Consider the following 24126-nt stretch of genomic DNA (forward strand, 5'->3'; position numbering starts at 1 on the left):
GACTTGGATGTCTTGGGAGTGAAAGCTCAGGAGGGTTTTTGCTCTGCACTGTTGCAGCCATTTTTTTTTTTTTTTTTTTTTTTCCTCTGGCCGGCTCTTTTCAAAAGCACCCGCTTGATCTCCGGTATAAAGACCAGGAAAAAACACGCTCGTAAAGATAAACCCGTGTTGTTCTCTGGTCGTTTTGAAGTTGGTAGCAAGAACCACCACGGTCGCAGCAGCTCAATTAAAGTGCGAGTCATTTGTCGTTATTTGTCCTCCTGGTGTATTTTTTTTTTTTTTTTGTACCCCATTCTTCAGAACCGTGAGTTACATCCACTCATGGCCAGATTGAGATCTGAAAGGTATTGAATCACCAGGCTAAAGGATTTCTTTGAAATTGCGTACTGGGCATAAACACGAGACGACTCGTATCTTCCTTTTCCTTGCGTCTGTGCCTTGATTTCCAAGTATCTTAATCTTAAGGACCCGATGCCACTTTGTCTCCGCGTTTGAACGGCTGTTTAAAAGTAAACTCTGATCATTCTGGCCCGTCTCTCTCTGTCGATACAGATTATTATTGGATTCACTCCACCCTCTCGTCTGCCTCCTTTCAATCCATTCTTCGTAATCCTGACACTGGAAACTGACCCCTGTTCCGCTCTTGGCGTCGTGGGCAGTCTGCGCCACCCCCCCCCCCCCCTCCATTTTCTGGTTTAGCACCTTCAAAACGTCTCGCGCTGATAGGCGTGACGATTAACAAGGCGCTGACCGCAGCGATGCGACTCGGCACTACTTTTTGACCGTCGTGTTGACGAGAGGAGTGGTTGAACTTTTTTTGAGGTTTCTCGTGTGTTTCTTGTCAGTTTTATGGGAACGCGTCGTGCCGGTATAAAATGACGGTTGCTGATCAGTTAGGTCACTGCGACCGATGCTTTCGACCCACCTTCGGCGTAAATACATTCCGAACGTGAAAATTCACCCCTCGCCATTGCGTGCCCCCTTTCTGCTCGTTCAGTACAGTACAGTTTTATTTTGATTTTTCTGCAGAACCAATTGCCCTCCAGGGACAAATGAAGCGTTAAAGCTGAAATTTAGCTCTGTAATTGTATTGTTATCTGTTAATTTTCCGTTGCACTTTCCCACCAGTTTTAATCGACTCCTATCGCTGACCCATTTTCTGGGCCCGAGCGCCAGTCGTCACCCAAGCATCCCCGACGTGTCGTTTCTGCCCGGGGTTCAAGGGAGTTCGGGGATAGATAAAGGGAGGGTCAAGTACTTTTCTGTCTTGAGCAAACACGGACACGGTGACGGCGTTTAGGGCAACGAGCGTTCCACGAGAACCGGGCCGTCCTTCCCGCCAACAGTCAACCCCGCCTGTGCACGACCACAGCGAACCCCCTGGCCCCTCCAGCCTCGGGGCCTGCGAACCTGCAAAGGCAGCATAATGAAGCCATATAAGCCTGTTATTTGCTGCTTTATGGCTTGTTTTATGAAGGTGAGCGGACAAGTTGCTCCCAGAATGGTTCCTGTCACTTTACAGACAGCATTACCAAGAGAAAAGGAGAGTCGGCGAGGGAGGACAGAGCTCGGCGGAGAATGGGCCGGGCCCTTTGATGGGTAGCGGCCTGGCTGCAGGCTATCACCGCTACATTTTACGTCTTCCCCCTTTTGTTTGGGGTGAGGTGGGGGCGGATGACCTATGTACTCCTCTTCACTAATCAATTACCGCATCGATCCATCTATCAGACAGGGGGATGGCCAGTGAAAGGCCCCCATGGGTCTGTCTGAAGAACGGCGGGATCGGCCTTGGGCTATCATGGAAGAGGACTTCGGGTCACCTGTGGACGCGCTCTTAGCCCCCCCCTGACTGAAATGCACCACGATGTCGAGGCATTGCATTTGTTGCTAAAAGTGGTTTGCTTTAGCGGCTTGTCCGGTTAGGGCTCGCCACAGCGTAACATCTCAGATATTTGTTTGGTACAGTTTTTTTTTTTTTTTTTGTTTGTTTTTTTTTACGCCGGACGCCCTTCCTGACGCGACCCTTCTCAGGGAGTGGAGGCCCCAGTGAGATATGAACACGCTGATAAAATAAAATCCACGTTCATACATAATTGCGAAAGCTTTTCAAATCTTTGTGCAATGCATGTCAGGTAAATTGCTCGTTCTGAGCATCTTTTTTCCAAAAGCATATTTTTGACAATCAGTTTCTGAGCTGTTAACAGAAAAAAAAAAAAAGGGGGGGGGTGCTGTGAGGCACATTTTTAGAAATTTGCAGTCGGAGTTACGCATTTAACAACTAAAATTAAAGATAGTCCAGCGAAAACAGAAAATTTGTTATCCATGAGACCTGGAAATGATTCAAAAAGTTTGCATCTGAAGTCTCTAAATCATACGTGTAAATGAACAAACTTTTCTTTTTTAAATGTATCCCTGAAATGCCCTTTACATAGCAATAACAAATACATTTTTTCCAACAAGTTGTATTGAATTTGGCAGACGCGTGGTCGTTGTCAATCAAAAGTGAGTATTTTCAATCTCTAAAATGCTCTCGACATAAACAAATAAATCTTTATTCACACGCTCAAGACCCTCTTGGACATGGAGCCCATGGGAAAATCCAAAGTCCAAATTCTTTTTCTCAAAGCCAACACAATCAATCACCAAAAACATGGAGGCATATTCAGTGAGCGCAAACATGTTTTTGTTTGTCCGACAGTTACCATGGCATTTCGACACTGGCATAATTATTAGCGGGGCGCAAAGAGAAACGTTTGTAAGATTAAAAAAAAAAAAAAAAAAAAAAACCAAGAAGGCGAAACTGCGGGAGCGGAAGTCACCACACTTGGATTTGTTTTTGGTGCGTCCCCCAGTGCGCCTCCGCCGTCAGCAAGTTTTTGTTGTTGTTGTTGTTGTGGTGGTTTTTGACAGAAGCGGGCGATATTTTGGAAGCAAAGTTAAACTGTTGTGCTTGATTCTGTCCCACCCCCCTTTTCAGCCTGAGCCAGGTCCGCCAGCGCTTGTGGGTTTAGTGAATTGAAAAGACACTTCTTGTGTGGATTTTTCAATTCTTGGACGTGTCATCGGCCAGGAGTGCTATTGTCCCGCCGCCCTTTCTTCGGGCTCCTTCTGCTGAGACAAGTCGTGTCATCCCCTCGTGATCAGCACTTTTGTTGCCTTTGTTTTTGCTGCTACCTCAGAAGTCCATCTTGTCTTTTATGTGGCTGCCTTTCATGCATAAGGGAACAGTTGTGGGCTGTTGTGGGGCTGTTCCACTGCATTTCCACCAGTGGGGTTTCCTTTCATTGCCTTCAAAGTAGTACAATGGGCCTCAGAAGGCCTGAATGGCCGATGCAGAGGGCACAATCCTACAGAGGCCGCTCATTTTGTTTTGCCAGAGTCAATAAAAATGCTAAGTTAAAAGCTAACCCCCTTACGTCCCCCTGAAATGGAACGACTTAGTTGACCTCTTTGAAGGCCTCCCTCTCAATTGACTTTTAATGATAAATTCATTTCGACTGTCAACAAAAGTGTTTTACGCCGCGCGTTGCCATTCAACGTATTCTGTTTGCTGTCCAATGAAAATGCGTTTTGGAGCCTTTTATGCAGTATTCACATCGAATGTTGATGCGCGTTATTCACTTGAAAGCGTTGACGGACCTCCACAGTAAGTGTCTTTTTTTTTTTTTTTTTTTTTTTAATGAGATGATGACAAATGTTTTCTATAAACCGGACCAAACTGGTCCAGTGAAAATGAGCCCATCGCACATCCCTCTTCGTAGGGTTTAATGGGAAAAGTTCAATATGTCCGTGGTGGTGTCATTTACTAATGTTCTCCTTTTGTCAGGTTTCCTTTCATTCCGTATTTCCATATTTGACGATTGACGTATTGTTATTGTCCTTTCTTTTACCAGATGAACAACCCTCAACATTTTGCTTTGCGTGCTCGTTGTTGGGTCGCAACCACAAACGTACGCAATGATCTTTTCCCGAAATAGCGACTCACGTTCCCTCGCGCTACATTTTCGTGGCGCTTGTTGTTCTTTCCGTTCCTTCACCTCGATGAAGATGTCTCCATTCTTCAGGAGAATTAAAGCTGTTTTATACGGGAGGGATGACAAAAGTCCAAAGTCGGCGGTTCCCCTTTGCGTTATGGTGGAGAGATTGCATAACGAGCGTTGTGCGCCCATTTTGTGAGCTTTGGAGAAATCTTGGGGGTCTTGGAAGAAGGATTACAGGTGGGACAGGCATTGGCTGCCCAAGAAAACTGCCATGACTTGGTCCTCATTGTGCAGCTGAATGCATAAAGCCCAAACTAATGAGGGAGGGGGGGAGTTGGGTTTGGTTCATGCTGAGGGTCTATCGGCAGCATTTTTTTTTTTTTTAAATCAAAAATATTCCTGCAATGCTGATTACAATCTGGGGAAATGAATCCCCAACGTTTTGCGCCCTTCTTTTTACACGTACCTGCAGTATATGGAGCAAAAATTGTGCAATAGTATCTAGAAAAAGATAATGGCTTGAATCTATGCTATCCTTTAGAGCTAAGAGAGTCCTGTGAAGAATTCTTCTCCAGGCAGGTTGACGTGAAACTGGGAAAATATTAACCCATCACCACCCGTAGACATTTTTCTACATCTGGATGTCATCACGATTACTGTTTGGACGCAATATTTCCTCTCCCCGAAAGTGAGAACCGGCGACGTGGGAAAATGTAGTTTGCATATGCATCGCTGGGTGATTTTTGTAAGGGGGGGGGGGGGTGGGGGGAGGAAGAAACCCAAATGTTTAATTTTGCACATTTGCCACACAGCATCTGTCCGCACCTCCATGCTGGAGGTAATTGTGTAAATCTACATATTGAGTGCGTGGCTGTTGTCGTCCTCTGTTTTAGAGTGGAGCCTCTTGTTATCTGCCATCATTCATGTGGTACAATGAATATCGCCACCTGAATTAGGCCATTAAGCTGCCGGTTGGAGGTCTGTGGAGTTACAGGAAACGCTCATCATTACATTGTGATAATGAAACAACTGCCGTAGGCTAATTCATTCAACACATGGGTGACACGGAAAAAAGGAAACGCAACAAAACAGGAAATTGGTGGAGCATCTTCGATACACTGTGGGATGTTATTTCGCTCTTGATTTGATTTGAATTTTTTTTTTTTTTTTTTTTTTTTTTAAACATGGAAAATAGTAAATGGACTGCACTTATGTGGCGCTTGGGCCACACCATCACAGCACCCAAAGTTCTCCGCTGAGCGTCACATTCACCCGTTCAGCCGCACATTTGTACACCAACGGCGCCGCCAAGCCCGCTGGGCCCTCACGAGCTTTCGCCGTCTTGCCCGAGGACTCGTCGACGTCCGGACAGTCGGAGCTGGGATTCGAACCGGCTACCCTTTGGTCAATGGACGACCAAAATCTACCCGCTGATCCCCAGTGGCCCATAAAAAAACAAATAGTCATGAGATAATAAATAATAAGATATATACTTTGGAGGTCTGACAATAATAAAAACACAACATAGACTAGTGACAAATAAGAGTGAATTTATTGAATAAAAAGTAATGATAACCAGTCACGCTCCTGTGACGGCCCCTTTTCAACTCTGTGTCTTTACAAATTGTGATTTTTATATTTCATCTCAAATTGATGCGCCTGAATTGTTCCACTGTCTCATCCACAGAATGAAAGATGAAGAAGATTCTTTTCATTTTGAACTTCTATTTCCTCCTTAATTCATAACCCCCACTCTAGCGAAGCCATTTTCTAAACAATTTTGCTTTATGATCCATATCATATACAGACATTGTAATGATACAGATAGCATAGCTACAATTTTCATCATTTTGACTGCAAGTGGAGTTGTGATTCTGATCTAAATGGTGAATTTTATGGGATTTTTTTTTTTTTTATTATTTATAGTGAACTGACTGAACTTTTATGGAGTTATTGCTCTAAAGCTTGAAATGGTAACTAAAATGTGGCAAGATTCTGGAAGCGTCTCTTAATTCACGATTGTCTCTGCTGTTGTTGTTTTGTTTCCCTTAACCGGCTGACAAGAAGGATGAAGACGTTTCCAAAACATATAGGCAAATTTCCCGCTTGTAGCAAAAAAAAAAAAAAAAAAAAAAAAAAAAGAGGCAAGATTTGCGCCTGTCCTTGCCTTGTTTTCAGTGCCATTCGGTCTGCGTCTGCCGCCGCTCTGCTAATGAGAACCAGCACCATATAAAGCCACAAACACGCACTCACTTCTGATCTCAGACCAGTAAACGCCGCCGCTGTGGTCGTGTCCCAGCACTTTACAGCTGCCTGCATTATCATAACCTTTCATGTCAAAAACCGGAAACATGACTGCAAGGGAAATGCATTGTTAATGTAGTCCCTATGCCATGTTTGGGACTGCTTTTAACATGGAAGACAGATGCGTTCGGATCAGCTAATAATAATTGGTCACGAGCCAGATGTTTCCGATTTCAATGAAAAGTCATTGAGAGTTGGAAAGAAGCAAGCTAAGGGTTGTTTTTTTTTTTTTTTTTTTTTTAAACAAACACAATTGTCCATGATTGTCCTTAATCTATATACAGTTACATCTGTGGATACAATCAGTTCCTTTATGAAAGGACAGAACAGACAACGTTACAGTCACTGTGATTTGACGGGCGCGTACGCGCCATCGCGCTCGCAAATCTGCACAGTCGAGCACAAAAAAAATCACGCGCGTAAAATTTTGTTCCGAGTAGAAATACGTAGACATTGAAAGGCGTCGCTTATTTTGTGTCATCTTGACCATTGTTCCCTCTAAGCTGCGCACTTGTCGCACAATCTCAGCGCACATGAAAACCGATCCAACGCAGTGAACCACAGCCTGACACGGAAGCACATGAAGTGCTCCTTCTACTTCCGCTCGGCTCTTTAAGGGGTACACTCATAAATGCAAACGGAACACACACCCGCAACTTAACATATGCGGGCATGACTGACCCCACCCCTACATTTTTCAACTGTGAGTGACTGACGTTACATTTTAATATTCTTAACATCCATACCACAGGGATGGAATTTCTCATTCCTTGAATTAATTTTTACTTTTACGATCACTGAACACTGTCAGAGAGGCAGAACCACAAAACGTGTCACCAGTCATCGCTACTGGATGCACCTGTTACCGTGGTGACGATGCCAACAATGGATCGCACCCATGTATTGTAATGTGTTGGAGGGGGGCAAAAAAGAAGTAACGGCATCGGAGAGTCCATACAAGAAGAGCTTGACGTATATTCTTACTTCTAATCCAATACGGCAACATAATGTTATGTGTCTTAGAAGGCTAATGTTCGTAAGTAAACGGGCCGGCTTTCTGTTGAATCACGCTTAAAGCTTTGCTTAACTTTTGTCCGTTTAAGTAAATGTTGAGAATAATGGGCAAGTATGTTGACAACCGCAAAAACGGGAGGCAAAGCTCCAGTCACAATCGGCAATTCGACTGGTAGACGCCGAGGTGCGCTGTCCAGAGGCTTGCGGTTGATACGTCTCATTGCACGGACAATATCACCAAAATGGAACATGCTCGGCTTTTCATTTTGGCGTCGGAGGGTCGAATCGTTTCTCGTGGATTATTTCGCATTCACGGAATTTTTGTTGTCGGGCCCGATCAGGGAAATACGACCAGGGAAATCTGTTGTCTGATCCGAGCAGAATCAACTTTAGCGGTTCCTCTGTCTGTATTTCATCGACTACAACTATCTATGCATACTCCCTTTTTTTTTTTTGTTCGTTTCCTTCGTTGAATACTTTCCACAGTCCAAAGTGCTTCCGTCACGTATGCAAGCATCCGCCTAATTCAGTGGAACTGGCTCGGACGAAAATCACAAGAAGATTAGAGCCGGCGCTGCCTCTAATCTGACCTGGAGGACACGTGGATGCGTTGTTGACGGGATTAAGTGGCTGTTGAAGTGATTGTATCTCCTTTTGAGAAAGCAAAAGACAAGTCATGAGGAGAATAATTGTCCTTTTGGTGAAAGGCAGAGAAGAAAATCCCCTTCATCCTCCTTTTGTAGCCGTCTCACAAAAGGACGTTGCCATAATCCACCAACAATATGATCCTTCTTAGTGAGATTTCGCAGGAAGAGAAGAGGTTTGTCTCTAATTAAATGTATCTGTGGCGAAACAATTCTTAGAGCGGACGTATATGTCGAATATTATTTTTCCAAGTCTGCATTTTCCCTCCCGCATCTGCCAATATTTTTCCAGACGAGCCGTGTTGTTGTGGTGAACGGCTCTACCTGTACATTTTTCTGAGCTTGCCCCTCTGCATTTATTTCTTCGATTCTTTCGTTATTCCGACAAACAATGTCGAAAAGCTGTTTTATGCGTACCCGGGCCTGTAGTTGGTGATGTCATTCATTCATTCACCACAGAGAAGAAACGCCAGTATCGGAACCTGTGCTCGTATATGTAAGTGAAAAGGTAACGAATATGACTTCAAGATGTATGCTCCATTAAGTAACTGTGAACTTTAAAAATAACTACAGCGCCTTGTTCATAACTGAGCGTGTAGTTTGTACTCGAGTATTAAGGCAAAGTACGAGTACGAGGAAAGCCGCAGCGACCTCACACGTGCGAGTATGGGGGGGGGGGGAGCTTTAAATGTTTCCACTCGTAGCCTCCCAATTCGTTCACTGCTCCCGTCGGTGACAACAAGCACAAGAAGCACCCCCCCCCCCAGCCCCCCCCCCCCCCCGACACGCAGCACTGTGGCCCCATTAGCATATGAGTGGCCGGAGTGTTTGGGTGAGTTTGTCTTCAACAAAAGAAAACTAAAGCCCGGGTCATCTTCACTCCAATGAGCAGCTGAAGGGCAAACGGAACTAAAATAAATAAACATATATATTTGCAGACTTTCACTGCGGTCTCCGCGTTTACCATGAAAGCTAAGCGGTTTAGATTATGAAGATGAATGCAACGACAACCTTTAATTATTCAATGCCCTTAACCCTGGATTCGTACCGGATAAGGGCTCGTAATTTATGCGACAAATATGTGAATTACTGTGTATTTGAGTGCTGATAGATATTGGTGTTAACAGGGAGGCTGCCCGGGCGAGGTTGTATACCAAGGGATGGCGTCACCGCCATGACGCCGCGGGCGCTTGGCTGCCCTACGTACCCCGCAGAGCCGTGCTCTACTGCCCCGGCAATGATGAGCGAAAGCTGAGGAAACTGGCCACGCTGGACGTCGACTGCGCCGTGCTGGACTGCGAGGATGGCGTCGCCCTCAACAAGAAGGTAAGCCAGCCAGCCGCCTTGCACTCGCAGGCGTCAGGAGCTACTCGGCCTTCGGCGTCTTGCTCAAGGACGCTTGGACGTGCTCACAAGGGCTGCGGGTCCAACCCGCAGGTTGCAAGATGGCCACTCTACCGCCTGATGTAACAACAAATCCCCTGCGTCGATAATAACTCTTTTCAGCAGTTTGTTTCTTAGTCGGATTCCACGCAAAAACTTTACAGCGCCGATGTCAAACTCAAGGCCCGAGGGCCAGATCTGGCCCACCATATGGTTTTATGTGGCCCCCGAAGGGAAATCACGTGTGTCAACTTCATGGGTTTTAATTCCAATTTCATATTGCCTCGTTATATTGGTGGGAAAACGCAACTACGATCTGGCCTGCGGCAAAAATGAGTGTTGACAAATATCTACTCGGCAATGCAACAAAACGGCCTCTATCAAAGGTTGCAGGACACCAAAATCAGAGATGGGACACCGGATCCTGCGCTAGAACAATGTCACCAGCAACTGCTGTGCTGTTCTAAAAATGTTTGCGTTGAACACAACCAGGTGGGAGAAGTGAGCGTCTGTTCGGGAAATTTCCCCGACGCAAAACCGTTGTCCAAAAACAAACGCTGATACTTGCCAATGTCTTGGCCATCTTCTCCTTTTCCTTTCGGCTGGTCCCGGTAAGGGTCGCCACAGCGTGTCGTCTTTTTCCATCCAAGCCCATCTCATGCGTCTTCTTCTTTAACACCCGCTGTCCTCACAACATCCATCACCGTTTTCTTTGGTCTTCCTCTCTCTCGCACCTTTGCCTGGCAGCTCCATCCTCAGCACCCTTCTACCAATGTATTCACTCTCTCTCTCCTCTTGACATGTCCAAACCATCGAAATCTGCTCCCGCTAACCTTGTCTCCAAACCCTCCAGGTTTGGCTGTCCCTCCCTCTAACGAGCTCATTTCTCATCCTATCCAACCTGCGAGAACCTCAAGATCTTCATTTCTGCCGCCTCCAGTTCCGCTTCCTGCCACCGTCTCTAATCCGTCCATCATGGCCGGCCTCACCGCAGTTTTATAAACTTTGCCCTTCATCCTAACGGAGACTCACATAGAACACCAGACACCTTCCAGCAAGTGTTCCACCCCGCTTGGACCCTTGTCTTCACTTCCTGACCTCACTCACCATTTTTCTGTATTGCTGACCCCAAGTATTTGAAGTCGTCCACCCTCGCCATCTCTTCTCCCTGGAGCTTCACCCTTCCCCCTCTGTCCCTCTCATTCAAGCACATATATTCTGTTTTACTTTGGCTAATCTTCGTTCCTCTCCTTTCCAGTGCGGGCCTCCATCTTTCTAATTGTTCCTCCGCCTGCTCCCTGCTTTCACTGCAGATCGCAATACCATCTGCGAACATCACGGTCCGAGGGGATTCCAGTCTCGCCTCGTCTGTCAGCCTATCCGTTACGACTGCAAACAGGAAGGGGCTGAGCGCGGATCCCTGATGCAGTCCCACCTCCACCTACGCCACATCTCACCGCTGTTCTGCTGCCCTCGTGCATGTCTTTTACTATTCCAACATATTTCTCCGCCACACCAGACTTGCGCATGCAGTAGTAGCACAGTTCCTCTCTTGGTACTCGGTCATAGACTTTCTGTCGGTCTAGAAAGACACAATATAGCTCCTTCTGACATTCTGTGTACTTTTCCACAAGCATCCTAAAGGGAAATAATGCAATAGTGGACATAAACACTGAAATTATTCCACAGTGGATTTACATAGCGTATGATGAACACTGAATGACAGAAAACTTTTGGGAAAGTACAAAATAAAGACAAAGATTATTGGCACTCTCTGATTTAATTTTTTTCCCCCCAAATTAAAAGATGCAAACGTACGTCAATAAAATGTACCGTACAAAATGTGAAAGGCATAAAAGGGTGGCTCGTAAGCCAAGACCGAAATCCTTGAAACGTTGGTGCGGATCTGGATGAAGGTTTTTCTTTAATGTTGTCTACGTTATCCTTAATGTCTGCGTGCATTTATCCTAATGAAGAACAACAATTTGCAAATCTGCACAAGTTGGATTTCAGTGACGGTGTTCAATTTTGATTTGGGCCTAAATTCAAATTCTTGGGCCAAACAGGTGCTTTGACGCTTAATCCCTTAAAGGCAAACTACCTAAGTAAGATGTTTGAAACAAGCAGATTTCTCCCCATTATGGTGGCATAAAGGCAGCGGTGCCCCCCTCCCAGGCCTCCTTTAAAACAAGGTGACCACGTCCCACTGGGCAAGCAGCGGGAAAGCAGCAGATGCAGCAGGTTAAAAGCATTCTCCTCCCGCCCGCGCCGCCTCCCCATTGGCCCGGCGGAACCGTCCATGAAATCGTGATTGGAGAGCCGGATAAAGACAAAAAAGTCAGCTAACAAAGGTTTTTAAGTCAGGATAATAAAGATGATTGATATGGCCGCGGGCCGTTCCTGCAGTTAGGCCGAGACAATACGACGGCGGAACCGCGTGACTGACGGCTCCGAGCTGTGACCCCCCCTCGATGATGTCACAGCAATGCCACCGTTCGTCCTGTTCCTTCACTTGGTTGCCACCCGCTTGTGCCGTGGCAGCCGCGCCGTCATTTGGTCAAAATAATTCGAGACAATGGCGGTTTCCGACCTTTCTGAAAGCCACAGCTGCTTTTCCAGTGCTAGTAATTGCCATCCATCCAGCCATTTTCCGAGCCACTTATCCTCACAAGGGTCGCAGGAGTGCTGTAGCCAATGCCAGCTATCTTTGGGCAGTAGAAAGGGGTACACCCTGGACCTGATGCCAGCCAATCACAAGGCACGTTTACCTTACTTGCATAGTTTCTGCACCATATCGCATCTATTAATTGTATCACTCCCGTGCTGAGCATTATCATATCGTTCCACCCTTAGATATGTCTGAAATCGGCTTCATGCCTGCCAGAGATTCCCAAGCCTACTTCAGGTTGTTTGTCTTTCTTTCCGGCCTCTCATGTGTTTTTTTTTTTCTTGAACACGCCGGCTTCACCTTTTAAAACTTGCCGAGCGCTTCCACGTATCGCTTGCCACCTCGACTCCCAAAATGTCCGCCCTCCTTCTCGGCAGCAGGAACGCGGGCACGAGAGACGTGGCCGAAGGGCCAAGATAAGGCTGACTGCTTGGAACGCTCTTCCACGTATCTTCATATCTGTATGATCAGTGGGGGGGGGCTCGAAACCCTGGAGCGGAACTGACGGCTACACCTGTCCGGTTTCCTCTGGGTTAAGATGCCTCCCCCCGGTCTCTCGGTTGCCCTATGGTCTACGTTTCCCCTCCCTGGCCTGTGTCTTTCTGCCCCCCTTTTCCTCACACGACTCCCTCCATCGTCCCCCCCCCCTGCCTCCGAGATTCCCTCCTAATCCTTGGAAATTTGGAACTAATGAACTAACTGCTGAGCTACTGCTACGGCGCTTGCTCCCAAACTATACTGTACTTCACACTCGATTTCATCTCCAGATGGCATCGTGGCTCGGCGGGGGCGTCGGGGGGGCCGCCGGGTGGGCACCTCTCTCGCTCTGCAGAGGAACGCGCGCACACACACACACGCGCACAATCTACCAGAAATACACGAAACACGAGTTGTATTCAAGGATGCTTTTCCTGTTTCCTTCTTATTCATTGTTGTGCAGATTCTTCACGTGAATGGAGGCCGAGGCGAAGGTTGGAGCAGACTTTGCTCGACAGTTCACTTTCAAACGGTCTGGAATTACATCAAGGATAGCAAATATCAGTGGCACAGTTTCGCTGTTCTATATCATTCAACTTTCATAGCGATCAATCCGTCACTCAGGTTGTCTGACGACTGCGAAGAAATAACGATCGCGGGTAGTTTTGAAACGCTGCCAAATGTCAGGCCGAGAATTGCAAGTTTGGTGAATTTGACACAGCGTACCGATAAACAAAACGCAGTGCATCGTTATTTTGTAAACAAAGTGTCGTGTTCCGTTCAATGCCACTGTATTGTCATTTCTATTGTCTTGTATATTTAACAGTTCTTTGGCCGACGTACGATCAGGTTTTACTCATTCAGCCATTTTCCACCAAACGGTTCAGTTCAGCCAGGCAAAACCTTCTCGGGTTGGTGTTTCTGCATCTGTAGTTTGTTTCCATCGTGTGACGACGTAGCCACTGCGTAATGTCATAAAGATGATATGACATGTGACATGAGCATGGCTGGCTGCTGGCATTAGCCATAAAAAGGCAACACAAACGCCATGAATTTCATCTTCTTTGTCATCTGTCGTTCATTTAAAGATTGCGTTTTTTTCGTTTTGCAATGTAACAGCATGAGGACAGCATAGTATTTCCTTCCCTCCTTCACAATAATAAACTGTAGTTTTACTGCATCCAGTACCGCAAAGCAAAGCAAATTTAATTGTGTAGCGCATTTCATACACGAGGTAACTCATGAGTACTCATTGATTTTACATGATTAAAGGCATTTGAAAACAAAGACAGAAACATTTAAAACGGGATAGAAACAATAAAAATGACAAAATATGAAAAGGAAAAAAAAGACAAAACCGCATACCGCAGTACAAATACTATGATCAAAAATATGTGGATATATTCTTATAAAGCATGAGGAAAAAAAGAAGAGTTTTCAACCCGGATTTAAAAAGATTGACACTCGGGGCTGACCTCACCTCTGTTGGCAACTTCTTCCATTTGTGTGCAGCGTAAGAGCCAAATGCTGCTTCACCATGTTCGCTTTGGACTCTGCGCTCCACGATTTGGCCCGAGTCAGTCGGTCTCAGAGCTCTACAGGGTTTGGATTCTGGATTTCTTTCACGTATTCAGGACCTAAATCATGTAGTGATTTGTAGACCAGTAGCAGAACTTTGAAATCTATTCTAAAGGTGACTGGAAGCCAGTGCAAGGATTTGAGGATTGGATTTATATGCTCTGACCGCTTTGTTTTGGTCAGGACGTGAGCTGCAGCATTCTGAATGAGCTGCAGCTGTTTAATACTTTTTTTTTTTTTTGGGTAGGGAGTCCTGTCAGAAGACCATTACAGTAGTCAAGCCTACTTGAGATAAAAGCATAGATGAGCTTTTCAAAGGCAGTTTTTGTGATTGATTTGATGTGATTGTTGAAAGTCAGGTCGGAGTCAATCAGAACACCAAGGTTTTGGACTTGGTCTTTGGTTTTTAAAGATAGCGAGTCCAGGTTTTTACTAACGGCAATTCTCTTTTTTTTTTTTTTTTTTTGCCAAAAACAATTGTCAAAGAAGGTTAACACCAAGTGGGATGTTGGATATTTATTTTGGTTGCCTTTTATATAATTCATCTGTCGTGTCTCTATCCCGCTTGGCTTCTTTAGAGTTTGCGGGTAACTAGAGGCGAGGTACACACTAGATCGCTTGCCAGTCAGTCGCAGTGCTGCTAAAAGAAGAATTTGCCACTTTTAGTCAATTGACAGCGAGTACAGGGAGAAACTGTAAACTCCACGCACGCTCCGCCGGACTTGGGAAGCCGGATCCCGACTGCGAGCTAAACGTGCCAACCACAATTCTCAACATACAAGCGCTGCTCTTTTGCACAGTGGAATGAAATCAAAAACGGATCAAAACGTAGCAAACGGTACTCACCGGTTGCCCCGGGCTTGAAAATGCCGCTGACGCGTGTGAATGGGCAAACTGGTGGCTTTTCCCTCCGCTGGTCTTCCTTTGAGCCAGTGAAGCAAAGGAAGATCCGTGTCACTGCGGCCCCAACAGCTGAGCGCAGATTAGATGTTCAGTGCATGACATTATTACGCGCTATTACCTTTTTACCGTTGGCGGTGCCGTCACTATATGAGCTGTGGCCTATGCGTGAACCGGTGTCTGACACCAGAGATTTTCAATTTAACATAAATTATGCGGCCAACTGTCAACTGCTACATGACCCTAGTTGAGTACTTGGTGTATTATTCCTGAGGACACGGAAAGATCTGCTCTGCCTTGAAGTGGTCTCGAATGACTAAACTCTTGACAAGCTCCTGGGAAATACCGATCTAGTCTCTTGGCTTATGAATACCGACTATTTTCTATTTGGTGGTTTAAGGTTTAAACGTGTGCTTGACACCAAGAAGGCCCAGGAGACTCGGGGAAATTCTCAGTCGGGCTGCCAAGACTCACAAATGGAAAGTCTCGGCTCGATCGCGTCAGAATCAGGATTTCTTTTATTGATTGTAAACTTTGACGCCGTAACGATTTTTCCTGGTATGCCGTTCCACTTCGAGGTTCTTGCTGGCCCCAGTGTTGGCTCCTTAACACTGCCGCCTCACTTCAGAGGAGTGAGGACGGGTCGGGAAGAGAAGATAACGTGAACGGCAGTACATTAGGTGGTGTTGCGCAGATGTGGAAGCACAATGAAGAGAGCGGTATCCATTGAAAAAAAAAAAAAAAAAAAAAGTGGGCTACACATGCTGTATGCATCCTTCCAAATGACATGGATTATTGGAATGTCACGTCAAAATATGAACAATGCTTGGGAGTAAACTGAAAAACTGTTGGAACCCAAAGGCATACATTTGGAAGGAACTCGGCTGTAAGTCTCAATGCCAGTCGATCATCTACGTTACGGAGCTCAGTGGGTTCAACATTCGGATCTTTTCGAAGAACCGATGAGTATGGAAGCGCGATTGCATTTTGAAGGTGAGCAAATACAATCGACAGAAGCAGCAGGGCTCTCCGCATTGAAGGCCCTTGAACGCGTTCCCCCTCGAAAGCGCAAACGCCGGTGTCAAGATGAAAAGTGTTTTCAAAATGTGACGTCCGTTCACGACCGCGCCGAGTGAGCAAATTAACTTTAATGAGCATGCGATGGAGATGATCAGGTAATTGCTTGTTTGGAAATGACCGCACCTGCCTCGCGAGGCCGACAGCTTGCAATGCGCGAGCTGCGGGTGCTCAGGCCGTGCCGTTGCAGATGCATATCCATACGCGTATGGAAGCGCCCACGATCTCCCGGTAATCGAGTCAAATTCTTTGTTTAGAATTGACTGAAGAGCTGATGGGTGAACTCGCAGGAAAGTTTTAGCGCATCGTAACAAAATGAAATCTGAAAGGGCTTTTTACAACAGCGACCAAAGGGAAACGGTGGAAGGACACCTCGTCAAGTTTCATCCAAGATGGGTGGACGAACGACAGTTTTATTTGTTTTTTTTTTTTTACTGTTTTCCATGAACCTCTTGCGAAGGGATGGACTCTTGTTTTGCTTCCAATCCCGATACGTATACCTACAAACATCTTCCTATCTTACCTAGTGGATATTCCATTCATCTTAATGGCAGTTGCAGGAGTCAAGTGAGGTGCGAATTCAAATTCAACAGATTTTTGGTCTCCACTCTGCAATTAGTTTTATGTTTCTGGGGTAATTATAAGTAGAGAAAATTTCGGGGTAGCAGTATCGTGCAAGGTGTGAAAGGACTTCAAGGCTTTGAACCCCAAGATCGCAGGTTTACGAGCTTCTGCTTGGGAAAGTCTGGAAATTGGCAATTCGTGATGTTGAACTCGCGACCGTGTGGGAAAGCGAAAACGGTGGAGTCTTCCAAGAGCCGGCCGAAGGCAGGAATTCCCAGCAGCGTTACGAGCAAGGGAGAAGATCCTCCTTATTGAACTTTAATGCCACGTTCGTTTTCTGGTCGGATGTGATGTCAACAAGGCGGTGTGCGTGCTGCGTCAAGCGTACGGCCGACTCGACGGGATCCGGAGGTTGAGGATGCGCGTTAAGGAGCCGCCGGTTCGCTCGCGTTGGGAGGCCCTGCCTTCGCCTTCCCTGCATGTCAGCGTCTAATGATGGCGATGATGGAAGGAATCAAAGAGGAGATGGAGCTGATGTTGGGGAGAGCGCTCCGTGGGGCACCGGCTGAAATGGGGTGGGGGCTTTGTAGCAACTAGTCGGATGGCTGTCCATTCATGTAAAAATCCTTCTTTTCAAAGGGCTTTATTCACGCCCTGAGAAGCACAAACCCATAGGGGTCAAGGTGTCTTGTAGAATCATATTCTTTACTTTACAGGGGGGGGGGGGGAACGCTCGGTGAGCTGTCCGTCTTTCCTGACGTCCTTGAGATCGCTCTCCAGTTACAGTGAAAGCGTTCGACCCTCCTCGCTCCACTTGATCCAACGACGTTTGATTTGGTCCGGGGATCGATGTCAGACGGACGTTTTCCACAGCCGCCACCGACGGCAGACGTCCTGGCACTTTTATGAAAACGTGAATTATGGCCTTGTAAATAACCATTTTGTCTAAAATTACAAAGATGGCGCCGGCTCGAGAGCGTGACGGTGAGATGCCGCCATGAGACGTTTCGACGTTATCATGCAAATCCTTTCTTGAGGCCAACTCAAGATCGCCAACATTGACCCCTTTCAAAAACAATGTCGTTTTTTTTTATATGTATACTTCGATACCATATTTGATTGATTCGAGACGAGTATTCATAATGTCAAAAATACGGTTGTGTATTGCAGTTGATGAGAGTTGGGAGCGTCCTTGTAAAATGCTCACACGACTTAATTTTCAGGTGAATCAGAAAAGATTTACAAACATTTTGACGCACGGCTCTCCGCGTTATATTTGTTTCCAGTTTCTGTTCATCGATAATATAACACAAGATATGTTACTGGGTCATTTCTTTTAGCAGCAGGACACCGTAGATATGAAATGCCGTCGAGTGATTGTGGGAGTCTGAAGAACAAACGTCGTCAATTCAACAGCGAAGCGACTCCGCCGAGCTTCCACAAAAGGGAGCGAGCGAGCCTAACGGGCTCGGCAGCAATTAGTAGTTGACGCTTGCCTTTGCGTTTCAAAAGTTGCTCATTAGAAGTTACGTACAGTAAGCAGCCGAACTTCTCCGCGGTCACATAAAAGTGTTTTTTTTTTTTTTGCTTTCAAAAACTTTGAGGCATTCTGACTCATTTCCCTGATCTAATGATCCGCGAGGCCCGAACGGTCCGTCAACAGCTCCGGTGTCTGATGCAACCCGACAATTTGGAAGCTTCCGTTTCCGTGCGCGATTTAACTCGGACCACGTTTCTCCTCTCAGGAACAGGACGTCATTGGCAGCTTTCCTTCAGTCGCGGGCATCTGTTTCAAATCGAGCGGCGCACGCTTTGTTACTGATCGAATTTGGAACTGCGGGCCCTCACTTTGATTTGCTTTTTCTTCCATCGGTCGTCCTCCCCTCCCTCCCTGCCCTGTTTTTCCCCCGTGTTTATTTTCGAAGAAGAACGTACAAAGTGTTTTATTGTGCAGCTGTTGCTCCTCTTCTCGACGTGTCGGTCACAACGTCGCGTGTCCTAATTTCGGCTTTTCTTTTTTTTTTTTTTTGGTTTGTTTCCCCGTCTTAGACGGAGGCCCGGGAAACCATCGCCAGGATGTTGGCGGAACTGAACCTGGGCCGAACAGAGAAGTGCGTGCGGGTCAATTCGGTGTCCAGCGGCTTCGCTGAGGGTGACCTGGAAGTTGTCCTGCAGGCCGACGTTCTGCCACCCGCCCTGATGTTGCCCAAAGTGGAGGACACTCAAGAGGTTCAGTGGGTGAGTTTGGGAAACTGTTGGCCCTTGGAGCTCCTGCCAAGCAAATAAGTGGAGCAGCATTTCTGTGGAAGTAAATCTGCGCCACCAGGATTTGAATTTGAAATGCCACAGAAAACAGGCTTTGAATTTAAATAGTTGTATTTCAGTGGAACTTTTCAATGGTAACAAGTCAAATGGCTACAATTCGGTGTCTAAAATTCACCGTCTGTGCCACCAGGCAGGGTTACTTCATGTCAGAACCCAACAGCCAGCCAATCCAGTTACACTTTACACTTAGTATGTGACATCATGTGACTGCGATTGGCTGGGTCTTGGGTTCTGACCTGAAGTAACCCTGCCTGGTGGCACAGACGGTGAATTTTAGACAGCGAATTGTAGCCAGTTGAATTGTTAGCATTGATAAGTTACACTAAAATACAACTACTGAAAATGTGACGAGACAAGATCCAACGTTAATCTTCTACATAATTAATCAATGAGGGAAATTTGGTTGACTTGAGTTTGTGAAATCCTGTAACCTTATGTGACCGCTTTCAACGAAACGAAACAAAACAAAACAAAACAAAACTCTATAGTTTCAGCACTTACATATCTTTACAACCCTTTGATACTTCTTCCCACGTCCTCTGGGTCCACCAAACGTAGTCGTATCCTTACACAAACTCAAGAAGTAAGTCGAAACTAGGGGGACTCTTCAAAGGAAGCAAGCATAACATGCTTTTGCATTTCACAGTAAAAGTGGGAATTGATCCCCGTGGCGGGACTCAGGTGGACCGGAGTGTTTTTCTTGGCCGCCGCTCAACAAGTCCACGTTTGTGCGGGTTCGCTTCATAAGCGTAACGGAGCTCACAATTGCGCCTTTGCTGAGGCTCGCTCAAGACTGCGTTTTAGTTGCATTTTAGATGCCACAGATAAAAATGTATTTCATCCAGGCTACAGCACGGCCATTCATCAAATCGCGCAACCGTCTGACCTCTAAAGTGCAGAATTTGCAGGTCATTCAATTTGTCTCTTCGAACCCGCTGAAACTTGATCCAAAAACTGAATTTCCTGACAAAACCGGTCTGACTCACTATCAAGACTTCTCGCTTTATTGAGGTCTAAAGTCTCAACTGATGGTTCTCTTTGACCTTGTCATTTGTTTGCAGGAATTGCGGGAAAAATTAGATTTGGACAAAGTCTCAGCCCTTTTCACGCATTAGCCAATCACGGCTGTCGTTGGCCGCGGCACCCTCGCACATTGGCCCAAATTTTTCTTTGACGCTTGCGTCCTTTCTTCTTCGTTTGGTCTTGTCGTCGCTGAGCAGATCATCTCATTTGTGCGGCGCAGAAGTTTGTCAGCAACTAAAAATATTGGATAATCATTTTAAACATTGGCTGTACCAGACCGAAATGTACTCGCAAATTCTAGGGGGGGGGAAACGGGACCATTTGTGGGGCGGTCGGGACCCCAAATTGGAACAACATCAGTGTCACCTTTCCTACGTTCAACCGAAAGACAAAGATTAGATTTTTTTTTCTTTCCCCCCTCAAATTTTTGAGAGAACGGCAGCGCTCGATTTGTCGGCTTATTCCGGACAAAGCGTTAGAAAAGTGATGTGTTTATGTCGAATGTGTTAAAAAGCGAAGCAGGTGCAGACGCTCGCTCGCTCGCACGCACGCACGCACGCACGCGTGTTGTCGTGGACGCTTCCTATCGGGTCAGCTCAACTTTCCTTTCTTCCTTTGTGGCCTTTTCAGCTGCTTTTGCATGCGCATTGAGGCATCTTGTGTTGCAAGCATGTGTCTGATTCTCTCCACTCTTGTAAGCCAGGCGTAGTAAATCCCCTCCCACCTCATGTCTCCCCTCCCTCACTTGTTTATTTTTCTCCTCTTTTTTTTTTTTTTTTAATTGATATTAGCCCAGGAGCCTCCAGACTGATTTGTCGCTAAAAGATGGACTCGCTTGTTTCCTTTTGTGTGGAAAATCTTTAGCGGGGGCCTTCCTCCTCTGGGCCGCACCCCCACGGCCCCCTTTGTGACTGACGGGCCTTATTGGGCTGTAACAGGCGTAACCCTCCTCCTCTCCGAGCACCCCCCCCCCCCTTTTTTTTTTTCACACAGATTCGGAGCCGTGCGGCATTCTTTGCCCGGCCGAGCTGTTTGGTGTAGCCAAAAGAATGGCGCCCCCGTCCCGCTCCGCCTCCTCCCGTAACCTCCCCTTATCCCATTCTCCGCTTCCCCTCTGTGAAATGAACACTTCAGCAGGCAGGAAACATTTAATCTGGCCTCCTTTTGAAGCAAAATTAATTGAAACTTGTCCCGCTATCGCTTCCTTTCTCTTGCTCTTTGCTGAATTGTCTGCGGGACTGCTTGGAAGAGGCGTTCTCTCTCTCTCTCTCTCTCTCTCTCTCTCTCTCTCTCTCCCCCCCCAACCTTTTTTTTTTTTTTAAAGAAATTCTTCTTTTTTTTTTTTTTTTTTTTTTTTTTTACCCACCCCAATTGAGTCTCAATTAAAGGGCCCTAGTTGTGAGAGGCATTGACATCTAATGGCGGCCGTACATAAGAGAAGCACAATGAAAGCACCTCTTATGGCGTGTAAATCAGCCTCTCCAAGTGCATAATAGCTAAAGAGGAGAATACGGAGACGGAAACATGTAATCAGAGACGCTTGGAGCCTCTTAAAAGAAGCTTTTTTTCCCCCCTTTCTCCTTTTCCCCCTTCTTCTTTTTTCTCTGCCTGACGACAATGTCCGCTGCGGCGCCCGATCCCAGCGCCGTCGCCGCACAATGGCCCCGCCGTCTCTCGATCTTGTTTCTTCTGTCACAAAAATAGATTTATCTTACACCCTCTTTTCACACTCTCGGACGCAAACTCCCCCCACGTCGCCTCCGCCCGCCCCGTGCCCGACTAAGCCCCCAGCGTTCACGTTGCCACGGCAACCAGGCTCCCACCGGGTTGTGACCTCAGATGATTACAGTACAAAGCCTGTTGGGGTCTTGGAAAGGGGGAAAAAAGACCCTTTTGAAGATGAAAAGTCTTTGATGGGTTTGTATTTATGCAAATCTCTTCAGATATGATTTATCCCGGCTGTGATTGAATGGAGAGATGATTAAAATTGGCCCTATTTTGGAAATCCTTCAATGGAGGCCTCGTTCTTTCAGAAACGAGCGAGTACGGGGGACGTTTGGGGTCGCGTACCTGCGATTATCATGGAAAAAGGCGAGGGGACACAAAATTTTCGCCTCTGCTTTGCGAGTAAGGGGGGCGGGGGGCTTCTAGCTTTGGAAGGAAATATCTGATTGGGGGGGGGGGGGTCTTTTGTGTGTTTCCAGATGATAGATTTTGGAATTTGGGCTATCCCGCCGGCAGTCCCGAGGCTCGCTGTGAACTGGTCTGATGGGGAAAAAAAAAAAAATTGGAACGCTTTGGTCTTTAAAAGAATTAAACTGCAGTTTTTAAGGTCTGCCCAGGTGAGCTCGCATATTAGCGCGGGGAAGGCAAAGAAAAAGAAAAACAAGACCTCGGCAAAAGAGTGGCATTGTTGGCCCCACTCGAAGTGACGGATGTGTCCGTGTGTGCGCGTGTCTGCGTGGAACCCACTCGAGAGACTTTTCTAATCTTGTTTGATCTCACCTTGACGCGTATGCAAAGCGCGCGTCTATTTACATGAGCGTGCCAAGCCTGTGTCGCCGTGCAGCGCTTCTGAAGTCCTTGAGCGAAACCAAGAAATGCTCCCCGGTGGTGATGTATAAAATATGTCATTGTGTCTGCTTCTCTTGGCGTTTGAACCCGCGGCCGCGTTGCTTGGCATGATGGCCGCTAAGTGAGCGAGCGCCGCAGGTAGCGGTAGATCCGCATGCATATGAAAATGTTGCACTTTGTTTTTTTTTTTCTCTCTCTTTTTTTTTTTTTTTTTTAAACCCCGTGACGGATGTTGAAAACTGTCATATCGCTTACCGGTATCCCAACATTTTTATTCCATTTTTGTCCCCCTTGAATTCATTCTCTCCCAATAGCGCAGTGTGAGCTCTTTGGAGTGGGCTAATAATGCATCGCTAAGTGCACTTAGGGTGGCAGCTGCACGGTGAGGAGCAGCAACTTTACAGTCCCTCGGAGCGCCGCGCATCTTCTAATTTATTCATTTAAACATCTATTACAAATTAATTCGGGAATCATCAAAAGGCGGGGACGGGGAGTTATTATTACGGCTAAATTCTGCGGAGGATACAAAATGTCTGATGCACGTCTGCCGTACAAACAAATATTAATTTATTGTAATTGCGCGGTGCCGTGTTGCTTTGCTGCACGCGCAAACGGCGAGCTAATGAGTCGGGCGGCGCCTGTGTTGTTCAGTTCGTTGACAGGTTTCAGCGCAGCTTGAAAGGACGGCCGCTGACGGAACCCGTTCGCCTGGTGACCTTTGTGGAAACTGCTGTGGGCCTGCTCAACTTTAAGGTAAATTCAAAATGACTAGCAGACAAACCCCCACCACCCCCTTCCAGATTTGGTTGTGGGTCAGTGAAATGACGTACTTGTTACAGTACAATTCAAAACACGTACCACCAAATTTAATGAATCCCACCCCTCCCCCCTTTTTTAAAGTTTTTTTAAAAATATTGCCAGATGGGTTTTCTAGTAATTGGAAGAAATTGAACTGTACATGCTTTTCATCGGACAGGGACAAAATCCATCTGAGTTCTTTTAAGTTTAGTTTTGTTTCTTTAGGCGGGTCAGTAGGGAGGATTTGGGTGGCCGTCAGAAGCAGAGCTGAGATCGGATTTTCTGAACGCTGCAGTTCGGTTTGCGGTATGAATGATGACGCGTGATGATGATGATGATGATGTCATCGACGGTGATGGCAACAATCCCTTCAGGATCCTTACTTGTCACTCAAAGCAGGCTCTCGTTCTTGGGCTTTGGTCCTGGACACCCCCGACCCCCTTTTTTTTTTTTTTTTTTTGACTGCACTCTTTCCCATTGCAGCTTTCAGCTTTCTTATACAACCCTTCTAAAAATGTGTCATGACATTTCTCCTTCCAAAGCAAGAAATTTAATCACAGATCTTTTGCTTGTGACGGCCACACCACGATGACATAATTCCAAAATGGCTTAATCATATATTTGCCTGTGTGTGTGTGTTATTAATATTTAAATATTTATATTTCAAACGTTTCCCGCATTTTGTTGTTTGAGTTTACGCCCAAGTTGACGAATCAATACCAATTCATCAATGAAAAAATGCGGCTGATTGTTTGGAATCAAATGTTGATGAATTTGTTTCTTGAGGCAATTGTGGCAAAATGGAATGCACCACTCG

General features: G+C 46.3%; 1 protein-coding gene across 6 annotated transcripts in view; it reads left to right on the top strand.

Moving 5' to 3' along the window:
- clybl (citrate lyase beta like) overlaps window positions 1–24126 on the top strand; it is a 70697-nt gene that overhangs the window by 19422 nt on the left and 27149 nt on the right. For 2 of the 6 annotated variants that reach the window (XM_061841640.1, XM_061841641.1), the window contains exons 1-4: window positions 3351–3646; window positions 9070–9268; window positions 18639–18827; window positions 23163–23264. In XM_061841640.1, the coding sequence (XP_061697624.1) occupies window positions 3480–3646; window positions 9070–9268; window positions 18639–18827; window positions 23163–23264 (657 nt within the window). In that variant the 5' untranslated portion in view covers window positions 3351–3479. Of the gene's footprint in view, window positions 1–3348; window positions 3647–9069; window positions 9269–18638; window positions 18828–23162; window positions 23265–24126 lie in introns of those variants that run through there. The other 4 variants (XM_061841637.1, XM_061841639.1, XM_061841638.1 and 1 more) reach the window with 4 other exon arrangements.

The sequence above is a fragment of the Syngnathoides biaculeatus genome, chromosome 14 (genome assembly GCF_019802595.1).
Source record: "Syngnathoides biaculeatus isolate LvHL_M chromosome 14, ASM1980259v1, whole genome shotgun sequence".
Taxonomy (NCBI): Eukaryota; Metazoa; Chordata; class Actinopteri; order Syngnathiformes; family Syngnathidae; genus Syngnathoides; species Syngnathoides biaculeatus.